Consider the following 21,510-nt stretch of genomic DNA (forward strand, 5'->3'; position numbering starts at 1 on the left):
GAGGTGCAGTATTTTTATAGGCCACGGGAAAACCCCATTTTGGAGCGAGACCTACACCTGAAGTTCTGCCCACCTGAGTACTCCTGTCGAAAACCATAGAGCTTTTCTTGGCACGAACCCAAAGTTTTGGTGTAACTGAGGGTAATTTTGCCAGCCTTTCTAGAATTTCGTTTATACACTCAGTTATTCATAGATTCATGCGGTATTCATGTAACTCTGTTTTTCCCTTGAATTCACCAAGCTTCAATTTTGAATTCTAAAACCAATTAGCAGTATTTCCCATGCATTGTGCTCTTGAATGCATACTTAGATTTAAGTTTCCATACAGCTAAGGATAATGTTTATACCACTGCTTTTCTGATGTTATCTCCTCTTGCCTTTAAAAAAATAAAAATAAACATATAGCATGGAAAAAAAAGCGTTGGACTGTTAAATCATGCCAGTTTTTAGTCACTGGGTGTTGCCTGCAAATTCAGTGCTATAGCAATGCAAAAGACCAACAGAACCATTTTGTATCTGGATATTTGATAAACTGACTTGTGTGTAGCCCATATTTGGCCTTTTTCTTTGACTACACTTTTGTATTAACCAAAATTGAATGCTTCCACTAAGAAGCGATGCAACTAACTTCAGCAGCCTGGAGTCAGGAGAGTGTATTTCAGGTGTGGCCGTATGTTACATTATTCCAGAGACCACTGCTGCTCATTTTGTGTTCTGGTCTAAGTCAGATAGCTACAGTTAATGACTAAAGCCACAGTATAAATCTGCTGTGTTTCAAGACAGCTGCTACATTAGTTCTCTCAATTCTTCTACTGTGCCAGTGGATGCCAGCAAGTTCCAAATTTAAATGCTTTTTAATGCTTTGTATAGCACTGGACACGTTTCATAGAGCTGAGGTGGAGATATGCTATATTGTGCTTAATAAACTACTCTTTAAAATATCCATGATTCAGCTGCTTGTATGGAAAAATGTATGCTTAGCTTTGAGAAAAATCTTAACTCTTGTAGCTCTCAGTGTCAGGCTATTGCTTTTAAAACTTGGACTTTTGCTTAAGGTGTGAGTACGTGCTTTTCAAAGTATTTGTCCCACGTATTTACTGGCAAAGTACTATGTGACAGGACAAGGAGAAAGTTGCCTTTTTCAATTAGATGTTATTAACCTTTTCCCCAACAAGCCAGAAACTTGAGTTCTTGTGGACAGTCCTATGGTAGAGGGAAATAGATGGAGTGTAATTCTAGCAGAAACTTGTTTTGTTTGTTTATAAACTGTACTGAAAGCTTTTGTGTGGTTTTTTTCTTTTAATCCAGTGCACAGAAGGGAGCAGAGATTGTGTTTTTCAGTAATACTCCATAACATTTCAAAAGGCTTTTCTGAGGCCCATGTCTCGGGCACTTTTTTTACTTTTATGTGTAACATGCTTCTGGTTTTGTGGTGTTTTCTCAGCGATTTTTGTCTCTCAGCTTCCACTCTGCTGGCACAGGCCCACTAAGGAAGTAGTTCCTAGACCAGTTCTAGAGGGAGAAGTTCTGGTACCGGTTGTCCTCTCTTGTGAAAGCTTGCAGTTTGGGATCTTTGTTGCACCCATTTACTCTGCAATATCTGTTGCTGAAAATGCACCCTATGAACCTTCAGAAACTACGTTAGAAGTGAAAGATGCGGGATTTTAAGATGTTAGATGAGCCTCAATGCTAGTTTGTGAAGAGAAGCTAAACTAAGCGAAGCTGGTTCTCTTAATTGTGGCATTTCAGTTCCATGCTTAAATTTGCAGCTGAACTGAATGAATTCAGTTGCTGGGCTCCCAAAGAATCAAAATCCCGCAAGCAGGCACACAGGCAGCCTTTGTGATGACAGCCTGTAAAACCAGCAGCTGTCCAGGGGTTAGCAGATTGGTTATGCTTAATGTGAACCGTGGCAGGGCATGTGCTAACAGAAGATGCACGACATACCTAGCACCTATTGCTCGAGGGCAGAAACAGACCAACTGGGGTAGAATGACTGGGATAGAGTTATGCAGCCAAATGTGAATTAAAGGGAGAATTTAGCCATGCAAAAGTTGGGTGTAGGGAGGGAGATGTTATGTGGTCTAGGAGAAAATAGGAATGTGAGACTTATGCTTCTGTTCTGGATTGACAACTGCAGGCAGCGTCTGTTCTCTGCACGGGCGGAAGAGGAGAGAGAGGTTCTGAAGTAGTAAGGAAAAGTCAGAAATATGCTGGTTTCATGGCGTTTTTAGTAGGTGCGTTGCTTTTCTGTCTTTGGCATTTGTAACTTTTCTCCCTCGTGCCCTTGTGCTGACTTACCTGAGTGCAGCACATTATCTTCATGGTTTTGAGCTCAGCATGCTCAGAAGTGGAAAAATGCAGTAATCCCTCCTTTACAGAGAAGGGAAATAGAGGCAAGCAGATTAAATATGAGTTGGCTTTGTAAAATACGCCGGTAACAGGAAACCTGTGGCTGACACAGAACCAAATCCAAGTCTCCCTAACGAGAGCCCTAGCCACTGGACTATTGCATCAAACTTGCCATTTCTGACAATTCCACTTGAGAAAAAAAGTAAATTTTTTTTCCTAATTGCAGTTTTATTGGTGTTAGTATTTTAAGGTGGCTCTCTAATTAGTAATTCAGGGAAATTCATGTAGTACTGTAATTTGTCTGAGCTCAAATCCCTTTCCTCCAATTTTTGTTTTACTTCTGTATGTGCACTAGTGAAAAACCCTGGAATTAGGCACAGTCTCCTTTTTTCTTGTTTTTCGCTAGAGTTACCAGGGCTACTTTTCTGGGAAGAGGGAAGAGAGCTCTACGTCCTTTGGAAGCCAAGCACTGCATTCATATATTTGGCACTGTGTTATTTTGGGGTGGGATTTGGGGTTGGTTTTTTTTTTTTGGTAGCTCATTGCTGCAAACAGTGGGGGTCAGCAGGAGCATCTTTGCATGCTGCTCATGAGTGAATTGGTCATATCTGTGCCATGCTGTAGTAGCTGGAGGGAGGAAATTATTTTGATTCTTTTGTCTGTTGTAGTTATTCCATAAAAGTGTCAGACATAAACTGTGCTGAAGGCGATGAGCTGAAGTTAATCCAATGTCAGGAAACGCATCAACTGTTGAACCAGGCTGTCAGGCTGCTCTTCTGGTCTGTGAAAGGTTGAGGGCCTTTGAAGTCCCATGCGTGTGAGAGAAATTTGCCTTTAAGCTAGGGATATTGCAGATCAGATCTGAGTTTTAAGTCTAAGGCAGTTACCTTCTTAATGGCGTATGTAAGCTTGTTCTCAAATATCCAAGAAGCTAATGTTGGCTTTTACTTGCAGCTGGATTTCCTAATCTGTACAGATGATAAAACTCTCTTCTTAGATTTGAATGAACTCTAGGTAGCTGCCATTTTCTGTAGGTGCAAGGAATTTTCTTGAGCTGCCTTGCATTCCTGTAAATAAAGCAGTCATCTCTGCGGTTTTGAATCCCAGCTCTCTTGTGTTACAGCAGTCCCCTGATTTGGCATTGTGCTTGAGCGGCCACTGTTGACAGGCGGCCTCAGAGGTGATGAGCTGTACTGCGGAGTAGCTTCTTGAGAGTTGGACTGGTGATCCCAAGGGTAAGTGGTATATAACGTGATAGGAGGAAACTGCTCTTTAGTGAAACAAAGTGGGCTTTAAGATGCTAGTTTTGTCATTGAAGCTGTAAACATCTTCCAGTAAAAGATACCATGGGTTGTGGTCATTTAAAGTTGTCCTCAGTTTTCAGATTTGACAGTTTTGTTTGAAGAATTTGAAGCCATCAGAGAAAAGGTTAGGTCATAGTAGTCAGATCCTATTTTTTTCAGTTTGTTTGATTTTTTGGGGTGGGGAAAAAAAAAAGGTCAAGTTTTCCCCTTTAAACCAATTCTTGATTTTCATCTATGCCTAAGTAAGTTGCAACAGGAGGCTGTAACTTTTAGATGCCTCCATACACAACACCATGGTGGATATCCCATGAGGAGTGCTTGTCGGTACTGTTCATGAAAGTGCATGGTTGCTACTGAAGATCAGATAAATCGCTTGAAATCTGCTTTGAATGTTGTTACCTGTCTTAGTGATAACCAGATTGGCAAAAAGCTGTTGTGGCACCACACCTGCTTCTGACTTTTATCTGCCTGGTGAAGGTGGTCCCTTGTTTGAGAGTTGGTGCTTATAAAGTTTGGGGAAATTTGGTATGGAATATGGAGTTTTTCTGCTAGAGGTAGTGAGTGTAAAAAAAAAAAAAAAATTAGTAGCAATTGAAAAATACTGCTATTACATGGCTGTCTAGTTGTCTGTGTGAAATAAGCTGGTGGCATCTGTCCAGTTGCAGGCAGATGTCCACATCACAAATCATCAGACCCTTATATAGAACAGAGAAAATCAGCCCACGCTCTTCCAGTTCAGGCCGGGAGAGAGGGGTACAGTGAAGAAAACTTGCATTTTTCTTCTCCATTCCATCTGCATTTAAAAAAGAAAAATATGCATACGCATCTCTCTCCAGAGCACTGCTCCAGCATCATTGAGTAGGAGCAAATTCCCTCTCAGGAAAGCATAACTGAAAAGTACTGGAAAGAGAGATTTGTTGACAGATGTGTTCTTGTATGGTCAAGTATTTTTCTTTGAATAATCTAGTGGAGCTTGCAGTTGTGCACAGAGGTTCTCCTGGCTAATACGTAGCGGGCTGATGGGTTTTGTAGGCTCGGTTTGGTATGATGGACTTAGAAAGGCACTGTTATGTTATACTTTGGTCCCTGCTACTGCCCTTAATTTTGACACGCTGTTGGAAAACTCTTTTTAGTTTTCATATATAAGTAGGCGCTAGATTAAGCGGTTAACTAATCGACGTCTTTGTTCCAGTAACAAAACCAAGGTCTCTTTCAGCACTTTCCATTTACTGCTCTGTATGCTGTTTACGGCAGCAATGGCAAACCTTTTCGGTGTGTCTGCCAAATTTATTTTAAAGATCATGGTGTTTGGTGCCAACCCTAATCTCTCTTGGTGCCAGACTTGGCTCCAGCAGCAGTAGCTCTACATTGTTAGTCTTGTGCAACAGTTGCATTACATCATGGTGAAAGGAGGAAAAGGGATTTTAAAAATTCCAGTTATTCAAATGCAGTAGTCACAGGGGGGGAAAACAAGACGGAAAACAAAACTCCTGCAGTTCAAATGTCAGTATCCCTCTGTACTTTGGTAAGTCATCTGAGGCCTGTTTCATATCATAAAATGGCACTTTCAGGAAGTGTTTATCAGATCAGACTTCGCAACGGAGAACAAGGGCATTTGTGTGAATGGCATGGGGTTGGTGCATTTGTCATTTGGTCTTTTCACTTCCATGCTGCCCTGTGGTTTATCAGTGACTGGATGGCAGGATCTCTGCAACAGTGCTCCGTAACTCTTCCGTGTTTGATAATATCCTCTGGTCATCCCTGTAAAAATCCCTTCCCTCTGTCTTGAAAATAAACCTCATGCTAACAGCTGTGGGATCTTGGGTCCAGGTTAGCTTTCGCCTGGGCTTAAAGAAAAAGCTTCAGCCTATTGTCGCACCAGAACTCTTGGGAAATCAGACCTCAGGCCATCTGAACCCACAAAGTGAATCAAACTGTTGCATGTATTATTTTTGTGTTGTAATTTTAGCCTGACTTTGAAATACCCACAGAAACAAAATATTAACGGAATAAATATCAGGGAAAACACCATGTGAACATTTGCTCTGAGTAAACTCCTCCCCTTGGCTGTTTCCACACTGTTAATTGGCACGAGTGAGAAATCAAAGTGCTGTTATTGCTCAAGCATTGCTTTTGATTAGTTGTCTGTTCTTCTCCTAACATCCCCAAGATACGCAGCAATTAGATTGTTACTTTGCTCACTGCCGTTGTACTGTAGCTCTTTAAAATGAGAAGTCTGCTCCACTTAACTTTTACCTCTAAACTACCATCATCAGCCTGTCTCCTCATTCAGAATATCCCTTTTGAACCTTCCTGTTAGAGATACAGGAATAAAAAAATTTACAATTTGTTATCCCTACAGATGAAGTAACCAACTTTCACTACAGAAATAATATTTACCAGCAGAGTAACTCCTACACATTTCACACAGAGTCTTGAAGACCTCAATCTAAACAATCACTTGTGTTTTTAGAAGCATGGGAGGAGCTCAGTGCTGTAAAAATGCGTATCTGGTATGCATACATAGTTGCCAGTAATGACAGCACAAACCTTTCTGCATTTGTATTGGCAGATGAAAATCTAGCACTCGCACATGCAGGAACCCACGTTCCGATAACCAGGAATTACTGGTGTGCAGAACTGCCTGCTCTCAAGTGAAGTAAACCTTTGACAGCCCTATAATAGGGAATGGGCAAAGGAGACGTGCTGTGTACGGCCAGTGAGGTGGTGTCGGAGCTGGGAATGAAAACCTTGGACTTCCTGGCTGCAACCTCTAGAAAACATTTCGGATAAATTATTTGAGGTTAATAATCATTATTAATAATGACATTTTATTTTTATTTTATTAAAAGTCAAAAGAGGGGGAAAAGATGGTTTTAATTACATCAGTGAACAAGAGAAGGGAAGGATAACTTCTTGAAGTTTAGCTGAGTGATAGCCTCTCTATCAAGACCACCCTCTGCTCTTTTCAAACAAGGTGAAAGGATTGTGACTAAGTGAGTGTTAGAAGTTTATAAATTTGATTTATTTAACCACAATATTTACTAAATCCAGATTGGTAACCTGATTTACTTCAAATCAAAACAGGGCAAGTATATCAGAGTACAGTTGGATTTCATAATTCAGGAGCAAATCAGCTGTACCTTCAGACCATGCACTTGGAAAGCAGCTTCGGGGTTAAGTGGTAATGAAGGAGCACCTGCATTCGTAGTACTCTTCATAGCAACTGCGTTAGTGCTGCGCAAGCTTTGCCTACAGCATTTATGAAGAAGAAGGTGTTAAGCAGGATCAAAAGGAGGGAAGTGGCTCTTTTTACATTATTACGCTTAACTATTTTGACTCAACATGTTTGAAGATGGTTCAGCCAGAAGCTCGCTGTTGATCACAGAATGGTCTAAACTTTGTGAATCTGGTACTTCCATAAACCTTAGCACTAATAGAGCAGTTTTATTCGGAAATCTCTTGGGCTTATCACCATCATTCCTGTTTTATCGATAAGGAGAACAAGGCAGGGGGGGTTGAAGGGTGGCTTTCCCTAGCGAGAAAACACCGGCCTCTTGACTTTGGTATTAAATGTGCTGTCCCATTTTTGCGGAAGCGGGACAATAGAGTCCTTCCCACCCGCACAGTGTGGAGCCTTAGGGTGAATCCATCGCCCTGGCAGGCAAACTGCCCTCGGACCAGGTAGCAGGGCTTGCGTCCCACTGCTGCCACAGACATGCTCAATCAGCAACCAATACTTGGCAACCACAAGTTCTGATTTAGTGATGCCTTAATTAAGACCACAGCAAGGAAAATCCAAAATGAAAAAGAAAAACCCAACCCCTTCCCCCTGCCCTGAAAACCCTAACCCAAAAATCTGTTGGGCGAAGAGAAATAATTAGGGAATCCAATGTTGGGGGGAGTTAGAGTTTTTGTTCTCCCTCATGTGTAGTAATGGACTACCACAAAGATTTTTTTTTTTTTTAAATTTTTTTTTTTTTTTAAAATATGAGGAGCTGAGGGATGGTTGGGAGGCTGCTTAAATTCCAGACTATGAGACCAAGCCAAAGCAGCACAGGGTTTTCAGGCACATTGTTAAATTATATTCTACTTCAGTTTCTTAAGAAAGCGTCTTCGGTTTTGGAGACACCACAAATTTCGTCGCATTTCCTTCTGGTATGTAGGGCATCAGTTGCATTTAGGACAGTGAGGCCAGCATTTGTGTTTTCCCTCATCAAGATACTTCATAAATAGATGAAAGAGTGTACTAAAGTTATAAAACATGAGGCATTCGTTGCTTCTGAATCCTTGAGAATGATCCTCCTTGCTTTATTCCTGCCGACAGATGAGATAGTCTTCCCTTTCCTTGCTGGGGGCGGGAGGAGGGGAGAAGAGAGTCCCAATCAAAGGGAGAGGCTTTCAACTTCCTACGTGTAAAACAGACCTTCCTCTTCGCTGTCCTCTCTGATCAGAGAGAGTCCGACTTGGGGGATTTAGCCAAGGAGAGGGTACGTCATTCTCACTCCAGCCTCACCTGTACTGTTATGCTAGACTTTTCCCTCATACCCAAGGTCCTTTTACTAACTTACATTTCATAGTTCTTTTCCCATAGCTCTCTTTGAATTATTATTCCCTGAATGCTACTCCTTTACGGGCTGAGAATGGAGGTGCTGACACAGGCCTGTTATAAAGGGGCAGCTTTACCTTTCTCACTGGGTTGTTGGAGCCATTGCAGGACTCTGACAGGTTTAAGGAGTAAATCAAAAGGGTGAAGAAATTCTCATAGTCTGGGAACGGAGAGCTTTTGGACCAAAAATGAGTGAGAGAACATGCCCTGAAGGACAGCTCTCGTGCCTCACCTCCTTCTTGGCTGTCTCATGTTCAGGATGGTCATTATTCATCGGTGTGGATATTGATACTGCAATGGTGTAACAGATTTCACCTGAAGATTCAGAGCACTTTCCAGCCTGTAAAAAGAGCTTAATTGGCAGTTTATACTCTATTTCTCAGTTTTACAGAGGCCTTAATGTAGTCCTGAGAAAGTTGTCCAATCTGTTAGCAACAGAGCTTGTGAGCAAAACTAGAATTGCAATTCTCGGTTGTCTTCTTCAGCAACTACACACAGTTCTGCCTAGTTGTTAGTCCCAGCCTTGTGACAACGTGTACCCTTACACTGCAGCACGCTGCTGTCTGCAGGGGCAGCTGCCGGCCGTACAGCATCTAAGGCCCCAGGGCACGTGGGCGGCTGAGGCTGCCTACAACATCCTTCTGGCAGGGTTGGCCAGGGCCTTCTGAGAGAGTCTGGATTATTCAGTCCATCTTGTTTTCCCTGGATCATTGACATGATGTCGCTGCAAAGGTAGATATGACTGGTGAAGATATCCAGGCCCAGTAGAAACTGTGGGTCAATGCATGCTTAGCTCATACCAGGGTTAGCACAGGTCCGTGTCTCCTGTCTCTCCATGAAATGATGTTTTTGTGGGACAGTTTTTAGCAGTGTCTTGCCTGTGGACAATGTGAATGCTAATGTGCCTAAGACACCCAGGCTCATTTTTCTAAAATGTCCCGCTATTGATGCGGTGGTGGTAGTAGTGCTGAGTCTGATGTGGTCCAGTGACAGGGGATAAAACAAAGTGGTTTCCATATTGGAAGAACTCAGTAGAAGCTGCTTTGTGTTACTTCAAGATAAACTGCAGCCCTGGGGAAAATTAGAAACATACATTTTTTGCTATTGCTGTTTACTTAGTACAGCTGTACCTGGAGGTCCCACTGAGAGTAGGACACCATTGCACTGGTCGATGCTTCGCATATGCAGAAGAGGAACGCTTGTCCTGCAGTCTCTGTAGGGAAGGCACACAAAGGTCAGAAGGAAAGCACAGCGGTGGCACAAAGGACTTGCCTAGGGATCGGCTGAGTTACCAGGGACAGAGTGGGGGGAAAACCCCAGGTTTTCGGAGCCTCAGGCCCGGGCTTGATCTGCCCTTTCTCTGCAGCAGAACTAATTTGTTCCCACTGTGTCCTCTGGGAGAACTCTGAGCACCACCCTTTCCTGCACACGATTACCTGTGAATTTTATTACGAGCATTACCTCTCAGCTATTGTGGGCGAGTATTTTCTGGTATGTTCATTCTTCTGTGGAAACTTCATGAATGATGCATCGCTATCGTTTGAATCAGGAGTTCTTCCTTAGGATCTGGCTGGTATAAATGTTTATGGGTAACTATGCACATTTAAATCCACAACAACGCGAAGCCATCCATCTGCGGAGAAAGACAGCTGCCGGCGTTCCCTGCAGCCAGCGCTCCTCTCCCCAAGGTAAAGCCGTCCGGCACTAAACTTCCTGGAAAATGTTTCCCTTTGGCACTGGTTCCAGCTAATGGCCAACCCTCACTGCGTGAAACCGTCTTCGTTTCTCTTGGTGTTAAGAAACTATCCAGCTCCTCTCTTCCTTCCCTTGACTGCTGAGTAGCAGAAGGAAAAATGAAGTTGCTACTAATATTCAGCTCAAACCGAAACAGAGTGAGAGGCTCCTGAGTGGGACACGTGGCTCCAAATGGGTTGTGTTTGCGGTGAGGGAATTAGTGTTGCCCCGTAGCTCAGGGATGCATTCAGCCAGCAGTTGTAGCTGCCGTAGCAGCTCTCTGCTACTTCAGGCCTGTCTGGCGATGGCTTTCGTGTGCTGTTTGCACGGTGCCTTCCCTCCTGAGCCCTCTGCGACTTGTGATGACTCTTTGACTTGTCCTGCTGCATTGAATATAGTTTTGCAGAGATTATTACCTGCTGTATTGAATATATAGCTTTACACAAACTATTACCTGAAAATAGGTTCTCTCATGCCATGCTGTGACTTGGCTGCTGGAGTCTTGGCGGGTGTACCCAAGGCTCCACGGCTGGGAAAGGAAAGCTCTGTTTTCCGCTTGTGGTTTTTCACTACTTTTTGAAGCAGATGTTCTTCTGTGATATTTAGTGCTTTATTCTCTCTACTTCATCTTCCTCTGGTAGAGCTGAAGTAGTTCTGGCTGCTTAATTTTGCTTGTGTAATTGCTTTACATTACAATGTATTAATATGAATGTTTTATAAAATAAGGCCCCAGCTCTGCAAACACACACACACCAGCGTTCACTCCTGAGAATGAATTTTCTGCTGAGAAGACCAGAGTTTCATGTCCAAACATGGATGCTGCTCCCTCCTCACCATGGCATGTGTAAAGCAGAAAACTCAATGATGGGGGAAAAAAAGCCCAAAAAACAACAAACCAAAAATCAGGTTCAAAACCTACTGGCAAGAAGTGATCAAAAAAATAATTGAGAGTGGAAACAGTGTAAAAGTACTAGCCTCAGTCCCGTGGTGGCAAACGTGGAGGTGAGCCACTAGTGCGGACATGGGGGAGCATCCTCAAAGGAGGATTGTGGGCAACAGCAAGAATCTTTCATGTCTCTCTGCCTGAGGAGGCAGCTTCATGGCTGGAAAAGTTTGACATTTTAAGAAAGAAATATAACTTCAGCATTTCTCCCACTTACTGACCAGTATTGTTGAGAGCATTCTGATATACTCTTACAGATTTGACAGAAATTGCTAATCTGGTTGCCACCTATTCGGGTTTCCCTTTTGTTTGGCTTCCCCCTGTGGATTAGCCATGTGCCTGCTAAAGGCCCTGCAAGTACATATTTATCCCAGTGAAAAGATATGTTAGAACATCAAAGTTTTTCCTCATCCCGTGTCAGAACTGGGCTGCTTTTAGTGCAGTTAAATCTGTAGTTTTCCTGCAGTTGCATGTAGATGGCTCCTGCAGCAGCAGCAGGCAGCGACTGCGCTCATCTGTTCTGTGTGGGGCATGGGGGAGCACGCTGCTGCCCATCCTCGGTGGTCCCGTCCCACAAACCCCACAACTCTGCGCATTCAGAGTACCGCAGAATTTGTGGAAGGAGTTATTTTGTTTGTTTTCTTTTGGTTTTCTTCTCTGTGGAGCTTATTGTTGTTCAAGAATTGTAGATGACTTAGTTTCTCGGAGCTCCTTGTCCTATAAATTTCAAAGCTAGGTGAAATCAGTGACTTGACATAAAAGTAACAAGTGGGCTACAAGACAAAACACATTCTCGCACACTCCTGTAACAGAACCCAGATGATTTCAGCATGAATATCTAAGTTATCATCTGTTATTTCCTCATTCCAAATCTCATAGTTTTTCTTAAATCATAGTTTTGAGATTTACATTTAGGTGAGTTTTTAGCCCTTGTGTTTCTGAAGAGAAGGGATAAAAACCATAGTTCTTCCGAGTGAAAAGAGGTGCCTTGGTCGTGACAAATAAGTCTCATGAGCCGGACCTTACAGTACCTGGTTTGTGAAGCCCTGTCTTTGGAGGCAGATGTTTTGTTACGGGCCGTGATTCTGCAGCTGGGGCTGCCAGAGTGGTTTTCTGCAGTCGCATGCAGCCCCGCACGCTTGGGGGATCCGAGTAGGAAGAGGTGTAATGGAATTAAAAACCTTGTGAACGTCAGAGAAATGTGGAAACCAAAAGAGATTATGTATGTACTTCTGTGTATATGCATATATATGTATGTATATACATACAACTTTATTTTTTGAATGACTGTAGGCTATGGGCTTGTAGTGTTTCTTTACCAACTTAGTCTGTTCTGTGGAGTAGTTGATTGTCCACAGTAAGACAGCTGAGTAGTTTTATTCTTTGGCAAATAATAAGATCTTTTGCAAACGTTGTTCCCTTTAGCAAACAGGACCAAAAAAAGGTATTCTGAAAAATTCAGTTTTCTCATTTTGACTTATTCTAAGTGAAATACTAGTGTTGAAATTAATTTTAAAATACCCAGGGACTCAAAGCAATTATATAATGTATTTCCTGGTTAGGCTGCCGGGTGGAAAGTCTGTGGCGCGAACCCCATCATTAGCTCACTTTGAGTTTTCAAGCTACCTTTCAGGCTGTGCCTTCATGACAAACAGTGGAGGTAGCTCGGCTTGTTTGTTTTTATATGCACTGAATCCCCTTTACCTTGGACCGCTCAACCAGAAAACGCTGATGCTTCCCCTGGTCTATCTCCCGTCCATCTCTTCCCCAGTTAATTGCAGGAAGCGCAGCGGGGATCACAGCCAGCCCGGCCCCCCTCTTTCTGGTGGGCATTGCTCTGTCTCTGCAACGGGGGATCAGGGAAAGAGCACCTGGAGAAGGGAGTAGGGAAGCCCTGCTGGGAGTAGGAAGAACATTTATTTATATGAAGACAGCCTGCTTTTTTTTTTTTTTTTTTTAAATCAACAGGACCGAGAGAAGAAACAGAAAAAAAAAAATCGTTGAAAAGCAGTCTAGAATAGCAGGTGATGAAGCGTGGTGAAGCAAGCCAACTCTTCTGGAAATTCAGGACTTCCAGGGAAACAAGGCATGCAATTATTTTTGTCAGTCCCAAGCACTCAAAAATCTTAAGGCAGGCTTTCCTCAAAAAAAAAAAAAAGAAAAAAAAAAAAAAGGTGAAGTTGGCTCAAAAAATTCATGAGACAGGATTTTGCATCTGTTTTTTACTGTCTGGTAGACCAAGACAGAAAACTTCCAGTGAAAGTAAAATTTCGATTGAAAAGACTGTCTCAATTTAAAACAGAACAAAACAAAAAAAACCCATGTGGGGAAGGATTTTAAAGCTGTTGGAATACTTTGGGTATTTTTAAACAATAGTGGTTTCAGAAGTGTGAGAGAAATGGTCTATTTTGTTATTTTCTCAGTTATTTTTCTTAAAATTGTTTGGAATTAACGCATTTAAAGAAAGGAATTTGAAAATCTTAATGTAAACCCAAACCAGTTTGTTTTTTTTTTTAATGTGAAGTGAATCATTTTAGATGTATATGGAATTACTATGGAAAAGGTAGGGCTGTTTTTCTTTGTGAAAAGTTTTCCATTTGGCTACTGAGTTAACAACCCTATTTGTGGTCCAGGTCTTACTTAGGTGCTTGTGCTCTTATTTCAAGTTTTGGGGTTGTTGGTTTTGTGGTTTGGTTTTTATTTGTTTGTTTTTTGTTTAAACTGAAGCACTAGGTGTGTATCTCTTACTTTGTTAGAGTTGTACCTTTTTTTAACATAACCTTATGGCCAGCTGTGTCAGTGCTGGACTAAACAGAAGATGAATGTTTCGGAAGGCAAACAGTAAGATTTAAGAAGTGGGTGACGATGCGTGCACGCGGGGAGCGATGAGGGGATGGGAAGAAGCGTGGCTGCAGACGGCCGTGCTCCGGCGTCCCTGCGTGCTCAGTCTGCAGGCTCTGCCCAGCTTTCTCCGAGCCCCACAAAGGCACTGCTCGGGGAGGCCTTCTTCCCAGCTCTTTCAGAAAGCGAGTGGCATCCTGCTTCACTTGAAATGAAGATTTTCCTTGCTCTGGGCGAGAGTTTAGCCAAGACACCTCCTTCTGCATCTCACCTATTTATTCTTTCTCATCTCTCATACTTGACTCAATCTGATCGGCGGTTGCAAGAAGGGTTAGCTGTGTGCCTGTCACCTGGAGCAGCCTCACTATCACCTCATTTAATTTCTGATTTCAGTCTGATGTGCTTTGTCCCTTGCCTATCTATCACAGCTTTTCTCTTGTTCCTCTTGGTTTAATCCTTAGCCTGAGATACTCTGTGCTGGAGACTAATCCAACTCTGTACCCCCACCCCCATGTGCTGTGCTACAGGCTGTGCTACTATGAGTCCTCTTACTTTTTGTGTCTGGAATGGGCTGGGCAATGATAAATCCAGACAAGTACTGCTGCATTTATTGTGCAATTACGTCAGCGAAAGGCAGCTCTCAGGAATATAAACAGCCCGAGGCACGCTGCCCTGCAGGTCACCTTGAAAGGATACCTTGTCATCGCGGCCGTACTGTTGGTCTTGTACAGGAGCATTTATGCCAGCTCAGGTTTAACGTTATGCCTGTTCAGGCCTTCCCTGCATACGTCTATCAGATGTACTTGTGGATGAGCTAAGATTCATAATAAAAGAGAAAATAGCGTCATGGTTTTCACCTGCTGAAGCATTTTTGAGTTCTTGAAATGGGAGGAACAAAGGATCTATTATAGATGGAGACAAAACGTCCCAAGAGTGCGAGGAGGAATGTACTGACAGAGGAAATGAAATTACTTTCCTCTGCTTTTGAAATGTGTGGATAGAAGCAGCCAAAATCTTCAGTATGGGAGATTCCCTATTATTATACCACCTGGAAGGTGGCTGCAAGATAATAGCATTTTCCCTGCTTACGAACGATTCCTTTTTTTGTGCAGGAGCGGAGTGAAATGGGGAGCGTAATTTTGCAAACTGTTAGTTCTGGCAAAGCTGGCTAAGCTGCCGTGCTTCCCAAGGAATTAAAACAGTAGAAGTCTTAATTCCTAATGAAAATTAATGAGACATAGCAGGTGCTTTTGAAAATTTTACCCATGTGGAAAAAAATTACAACAAATCTCGTATTTCTTAGGAATGAAGAAAAGTCAAAATTTATAGGATTGGGGTTTTGTTTGTTTGTTTTCTTTGAATCGGAGATTGAGAAAGCCATCGTCACACGTTTTTTGCAGTTACCTCTTAGTAATTCACTTCTGAAACAAAGCAGGGAATTGGACTGTCTTCTTTTTTATGATGAGTAGCACTGGAGTCATAAAGTTGCAGATTTCTACTTAGTAATCTGCACCTTTTTTGAGGAGAATAAAGGTGAAAGCAGTTGATCAAGTAATTAAACCCAGATAAAGTCATGGAAGCAAGACAAAAATGTTAGTCTTACAATTAGGCTGCAGTCTCTGTCTCTACTCCTCCCCTTCCCAGCAAAGCTAAAAGCAGAGGACTTGGCTTGTACCACTCCTGCCTAGGGCTCTGTGTTGGCATATGCCTGTGTTTAGGAGGATCTAGTGGTTTAAGCTTGTATTTGGCCTCTAGCCAGGTACAAGTAAAAATTCTTGAGAAGATCATCGCACGGGGTTGTTGCAGGGAGAGTCACTTCTAGATTTGCCTCTCCCCTCATGGACAAACTTTCCTTGCTATTTCTTACTTCCTTAAAGTATCTAGTCTCTCCCATTGAGGATCTGGCAGGTTTTTTCTCAAGGGCAGGAGTCCTGTCTTCAGTTTCTCACCCGCTTCATTCTGCAGGGCTCTTAACTCATCAACTCCTCCACTGATGGCAGATGCAGAGCTCGTTCTCTTTATTTTTTTCCACAACCGTGCCAGCTTCCCCCCCCCCCCCCCCCGCCCCCATACTGCCTTTTACTCCTGGGATGTCCTTTCTGAACTGTACCATCAACCTCCTGTTGCTCAAGTACTCTCCTACAGACTGCTGTCATTACGGGGCAAATGCTCTTCCTTGCATACGTTCCCTCTGAAATCTCTTCATCACTTGGCCATTGAGTTTACCCTGGTACTACCCAGGTGTCTTATTTACTGAAAATGCCCTGGAAGTGCTTTTTTGAACATTTGTTGCACTTCATGTACGTATTGAAGCCGGAATACTATCTTCTCACCCCAGAAATGGAGTAGAGACGAGTGGAATACGCAGACTCCCAGGAACAAGTCCACTGCCTCCACAGTGGGGATGGAAATGCCCGTGGTCCTGAGATGATGCCTGTAGTATGTTGTGGGGAGGACGTTAAAAGCAAGGTAGAGCAGACTGAGAGATGCTTTAAATTACGCCTGAGCAGCAGAGGCCCAGGCTTTGGAAGGAGTCTCCTTCATCTCTTGCTGGTGCCTTCTGGCCTTCCAGCTGTGCTGAGCAGAGCTGTGGTGGGGTTGCATCTGCCCACGACGCCGTGGTGGTTTCCTGTTTCATCCTTTCAAAATATTATCCATCAAGTTCTCATCACCATCAGTACCCAGAGCACCTTGCTGACTCGGTCTGCATGCTGGGTCCCGCCTCGGCATTGCACTTATGCCCTTCTTTGAGTACTTTGCTGGAGAAAGATGGGATCGCTCGGTAGTTTGATCTTCAGCACACGTTTGAGTGTTTCGAGTTGGGGTCTGGAATCACTGCCTTCAAAACATCATTGTAAAAGAAAATGTGATTTGTAGGTTACCCCAACACCTCGATCAAAAATTTGAAACCTTAAAATGTTTAATTTGGCATTCATAGTTTCAGAATGACTGAAAAAGACTTTTATTTTTCTTTTTTCCTTCCTAAACATTAGTAAAGAGAAAAGTTTCTGTTCTTGGCAGAGATTTTGTGGGCCAACTTTCGGGGCAAAATATTGGTTTTTGAGTAGGGGATTCTAATGGAAAAGCTGAGCACCAAATTCACACAAGGTTCTTCTTAATTATAGAAGCCAAAAGCTCTTCCAGATGTCTGTCAACCCAACATGCTAGATGCTGCCATCACTGGTTTTAATAAAAGCTCATATTCAGCAAACTTTATTACTGATTTACTGTACATTACTTAAGCCAGAAGATGTTTTTGCTCAAAAAGCAAGCAAACAAAGCATGGATATTTTCATCAGTTGCACTCCAGCATCTCATTTACTGTGTTAAGTATTATCCCAATTCCATTATTTTACTGAAGATTTTCTGTAGATGGCCATTGCTAAAACTGGAATTTCAGAAACTCTTGTGAAGAAGTACCTAAGTGGGACATGCACATGAACAAATCGGTAAATGGTGCGTGCAAAACAGGCGGAGCCACTAACAACGCAAACGCATATGTGACATGCACAACCAGACAGGCATTTCTGTGGAAAAGCTACCTGTTTGTACAGATACTCTAAAGAAAAATGGGAGCTGAAAAAACCCCAGGAAGATGTTCTAGAACAAATACAGGGAAGTGTGATGTGACTTCATGAGAACAAAAGTGAAGAGAACAAAACCAATAGAAAAATCATCAGAGAGCAGCTAATGAAATCTCTGAACAATGATGTAATTAAAGTGCATTAATCATTATAAAAGATCATTTCCCTTTAAACATCTGCTCCCATTCACTTGGCAACAGTCTGGGCAGTGTCATGACTGATGGGGTTTTGGATTATGCGGAAGGGCATGCGTTATCTGAGAAACAGCGTAGAACATCCCCAGCTTGACAGGATCTGGGACAGCAGTGCTTCTCCTCAGTTCAGGTACAGCGTTGAGGAAATAAGGGGGAAAAAAATGGGACATTGCTTACAGTGGAAAGGAAAACCTGGTATAAAACTGAACCCTGCCTTCTCAGCCATGCAAACAAAATTGAATTTGGTGCCAATGGATTCAAACAAAGTAATTCCTCTGGGAAAAGAGCCCCCTCCCAGCCTGCTGCTTTTAAGATTAGCCATTTCAGGAGAAAAATCTTTTTCCTCTGGCGTGAGCAGAGAGTGCAGAAGGGCCACGACGGTCCCTTACTGCCTGGCGGTCTGTGGCTCCGAGGCATCTGCCTGGCACCGCCTGGGAAGCGGATGCACATGTGCTGCTGCGGTAAAGCCTCTGCCTGCGGGTACCGGTTTGCAGCATAGCTTGCTGCAGTGCTGTTAGGGCTGAGTAAAGTTTCTCATCGGCTGTGTGTTGCTTAGGGTCAGGTCAGGAGTCCTGGATTGCCGTTTTGGCTCTGCCATTAGACTGAGCCACTTATGGAGGAATTTGCATGGCTAGGGACTATTTTTTTATCCTTGTACAAATCTGGTACCTTGTTGCATTTCCACGCAGTTGGTAGCATGGACACTGGTTGTGAGCACGATTGGTGGCCCCTCTGCACCTGCATTTTTATTTCTCTCGTGCTGTGCTGTAGTGTCTGTGTCTGAGGCAGGGAGCGGGAGGCAGGAGCTGGGCTCGCCTTGCAGGGACGTATCTGAAGGTGGAGCCCTTTGAGGCCCACTAGCAACAAAGATCCTCCAGCTGCAAAGCAACACTGACTTTTATGCTAGTCTTGTTTTCTTAGCAAATCTGTAATACACAGGAGTTAGGGAGCGTGGATCTCACAAATGCTGGATTCAGAGCACTGTATTTCTACCCCATTGGTCATTTACTGCTGACTTCAGGTCTCCTTCATGGCACATAATTAGGAAGGCTTTACTGACTGCTGGACTTGAGGCTACGCCGGCGGTGAAAATGCATATGCCCACGTGGATTTCCAAGGGAGGCAGACAAGAGGAGCCCAGATCCTATTTGGAAAAAGGAGGACTGGGGCTGCAGACATTGTATGTGGTTATGCTGCTTCATACCCGTTTTTGGCAGCTCTGCAAATTCACAGAGGATGGATGCTTTTTCTGCCTGGGCAGAGTGCCTTTCCAGCTGTTAGGTGGGGAAAGTGAAAATGAACTCAGCTTTGGTCTTTGCTGTTCAGTTACAGGTAAAATACTTCATCTGGTTTGTGCCTGTTCATAACAATCCTTACCCGCTTTCCAAGGGCTTTGTAAAAGTGATTGGAGAGGTTCAGATAAAAAGTATGTGGTTTATTGTTCTCTGTTTCTCAAAGCTGGTAAAGTCATACAGTGGTATTTAAACAGAAAATCAAAACAAACCTCTTTGCTTCTCACAGAAGTGTGTAGATTAGTATTGCAGAAGCCCAGTGTCAAGATTTCAGGTTTCGGTGCTGTTGTCTTTAACTTCGTGATGTTTTAGGTGTGCTGTGGGTTGCTGCCGGCCTGTTGCTGCCCTGCCGCCTGCTACCTTTATAGCCCAGCTCAGGCAGGTCCCAGCCTGAGAGCAGGGGTGCGCCCGCCGCCTTCGCAGGTAGCGTGTTCAGTGCTGCGCGGAAAGGGGAGCCCGTCCAGGCTGCAGCCGGGTGCCTCGGATCCGCTCACCACCATGCGCCCTCTCGCCCATCTGCTTTTGCCCGGGCCCTGCTCTGTCCAAGAGCACAGTTACGCTTTTCCCTAAGAGCCCTAATTCCCCCCAGTAGCCTCCGGGCGACTGAAGTGAGGATGTACTCTGTGTGGCTGCAGAAAGCGAAGAAGGACATAGCATCTTTGAGTCCTCCTCTTTTCATCGTTTGTTCTGGACCTGAACCAAAAGCTGCAAAATACATTGGTGTAGTCTTAGAAAATTCAAATAGGTTTCCATAGCATTGTGTGTATTTTAAAAAAATGAGTGTGATTAATTGACAAATTTAGCTTCAGGTTTTCTTTGGCCAGTGGGTTCTTCACGGTTCCAGCTGCAGGCATTGGTTGCACAGGAAACAAGGAGGTAAAGGTGTCAAGGAGACCTGCCTTGCATAAAAGCTATCCTGCAGATACCTAATGTAACGCACAGTTTCCTTACTGTACTCACCCTGTTGTCTTTATGCAAACTTGCAAACATAGTTATGCAAATCTGTGCACTTAATGCCATATTTTGTACCCATCCAAAACATCCAACACTTCCAAGGGAGGCAAGCAGCTCTATTTCAAGCAAGTGTCTTCAGAGCCCGCTTCTGCAAAGGTGTATCGCTGGAGTTAGACACATAAATTGAAAATGGTGGTATTTAGATGAATAGACCTATTCATGTAGTGCATGGGGTCTGAAATAATGATTTAGTCATTCTCTTTCCTGAACTGCTTGTGTAATGCAGAGTTTGTAAGCTTTCATTATAGTGTAGGCCATGTGCACACGCAAACAATTCTGGTTTTGTTTGGACACTCAAGTCCTATATACTGTTCATTTGAAATTTTTGGTTAAATCAGATGAGGTTATGTGAAAGGGACTGTCCTTGTATCACTGCCACCTAATGGTCAGGACAGTGCGTCAGGTGCCTGGTTTAGGTGTCCCCTGGAAAATTGATCCTATCACCAGTACTAACCTTATTATCTTCCAAGACTAGATAATGCTGTTAACTGCCCTCAACTTCATCTTCAGCCCGTAATAGTCTCTTCTGGAACCTCGCTGGACGCTGGCGTGTACATTCTTGCTCTGATGGCATATGAGAGAGAAGGGAATTTAGTTTTCCTATGGCGAAATCCAGGAAGAAAGGGAAAGCATTAATCAGATGGGTGTAATCTCCAAGGGAGCAAGTACTTCATTTTAATTCAGCATTTCCCGTTGATGAAAACTTTAGCGAATGTTATTATGTGGAATTTATATGAAGCCTGGGTTTAGGTAATCAGCTTTAATATTTATACTCTTAGGGAAAAAAATTGAATCATTAGTAAGCATGCATAATTAATGAATAAATTATATTTTCCCTTTGTTTTCCTTCAGGTATAAGGAAATGCTAGATCTAGTGATATCACCCAGCCTGACTGTAAATAGAGAGTGCCCTGACAGACTGAAGCTTAACCTTTCAAACATTTATGCCACGGCTCCAGATGACATAGAAGGTAGGCTGCCTCTTTTGCTTACTGTTTACTGGCTTTAACATAATGTGTGTATGTATATGTACCCAAAGGGAACTGGCCACATGCAAGGCCTCCGCCTCTGACAATTAGTTCTACAGTATAGTGAGCAACTGAGATTTTTGAGTATTTGTTTTGTAGATGCTCCAGTTGTGGCTGAATCCTTTAGTTCAGCAGTGGTTTGAATGCAAATGGAATTGAAATGTTTTATATGTAGGGATCTATCCATGTGTAGTAGGTGCGTACATACGCACACGTGCATGTATGTGTTTGCTCCCCTGGAATAACGACAGGTATAAAACGCATTTTGTGTAGAGCTGGTAGTTTTTCTTCGGACCCCACTAGAGCCCCAGTGGTGGCACGAACGTGAGCCCTGTGCTTCGGTGGCTGTGCTGCTGGTGTTGGGGTGGGGAGCGTGGGGGCTCCCAGGCCCAGCAACGTATCGTGCAGCCAGAAAACATTTTGCCAAAGCAGCCCCGTGCCCCAGTTTGCATTGCTCTGAGATCCGTCGCTGTCATCTCCAAACGGTTCGCCCTCCTGGCCTCTGGTCTGAAGTTTCACATTTGGCAGGTACCAAGGACAAATTCTTTCAGTGGTTGAGGCTCTGATGGAAATTTATCTGCTCTTCTCCTCCTCCTTTCCCCCCCATCATACTGT

The 21,510-nt window shown here is 43.4% G+C and overlaps 1 protein-coding gene across 2 annotated transcripts in view; it reads left to right on the forward strand.

The window, feature by feature from the left end:
- Window positions 1-21,510, forward strand: part of EYA2 (EYA transcriptional coactivator and phosphatase 2) — a gene marked incomplete at both ends in the record, with an annotated part of 101,150 nt that overhangs the window by 20,973 nt on the left and 58,667 nt on the right. For both annotated transcript variants that reach the window (XM_082325935.1, XM_082325936.1), the window contains one exon: window positions 20,720-20,838. In XM_082325935.1, coding sequence (XP_082182061.1) covers window positions 20,720-20,838 — 119 coding nt within the window. The remainder of the gene's footprint in view (window positions 1-20,719; window positions 20,839-21,510) is intronic.

Source organism: Platalea leucorodia (assembly GCF_965183815.1).
Source record: "Platalea leucorodia genome assembly, chromosome: 13".
NCBI classification, from domain to species: domain Eukaryota; kingdom Metazoa; phylum Chordata; class Aves; order Pelecaniformes; family Threskiornithidae; genus Platalea; species Platalea leucorodia.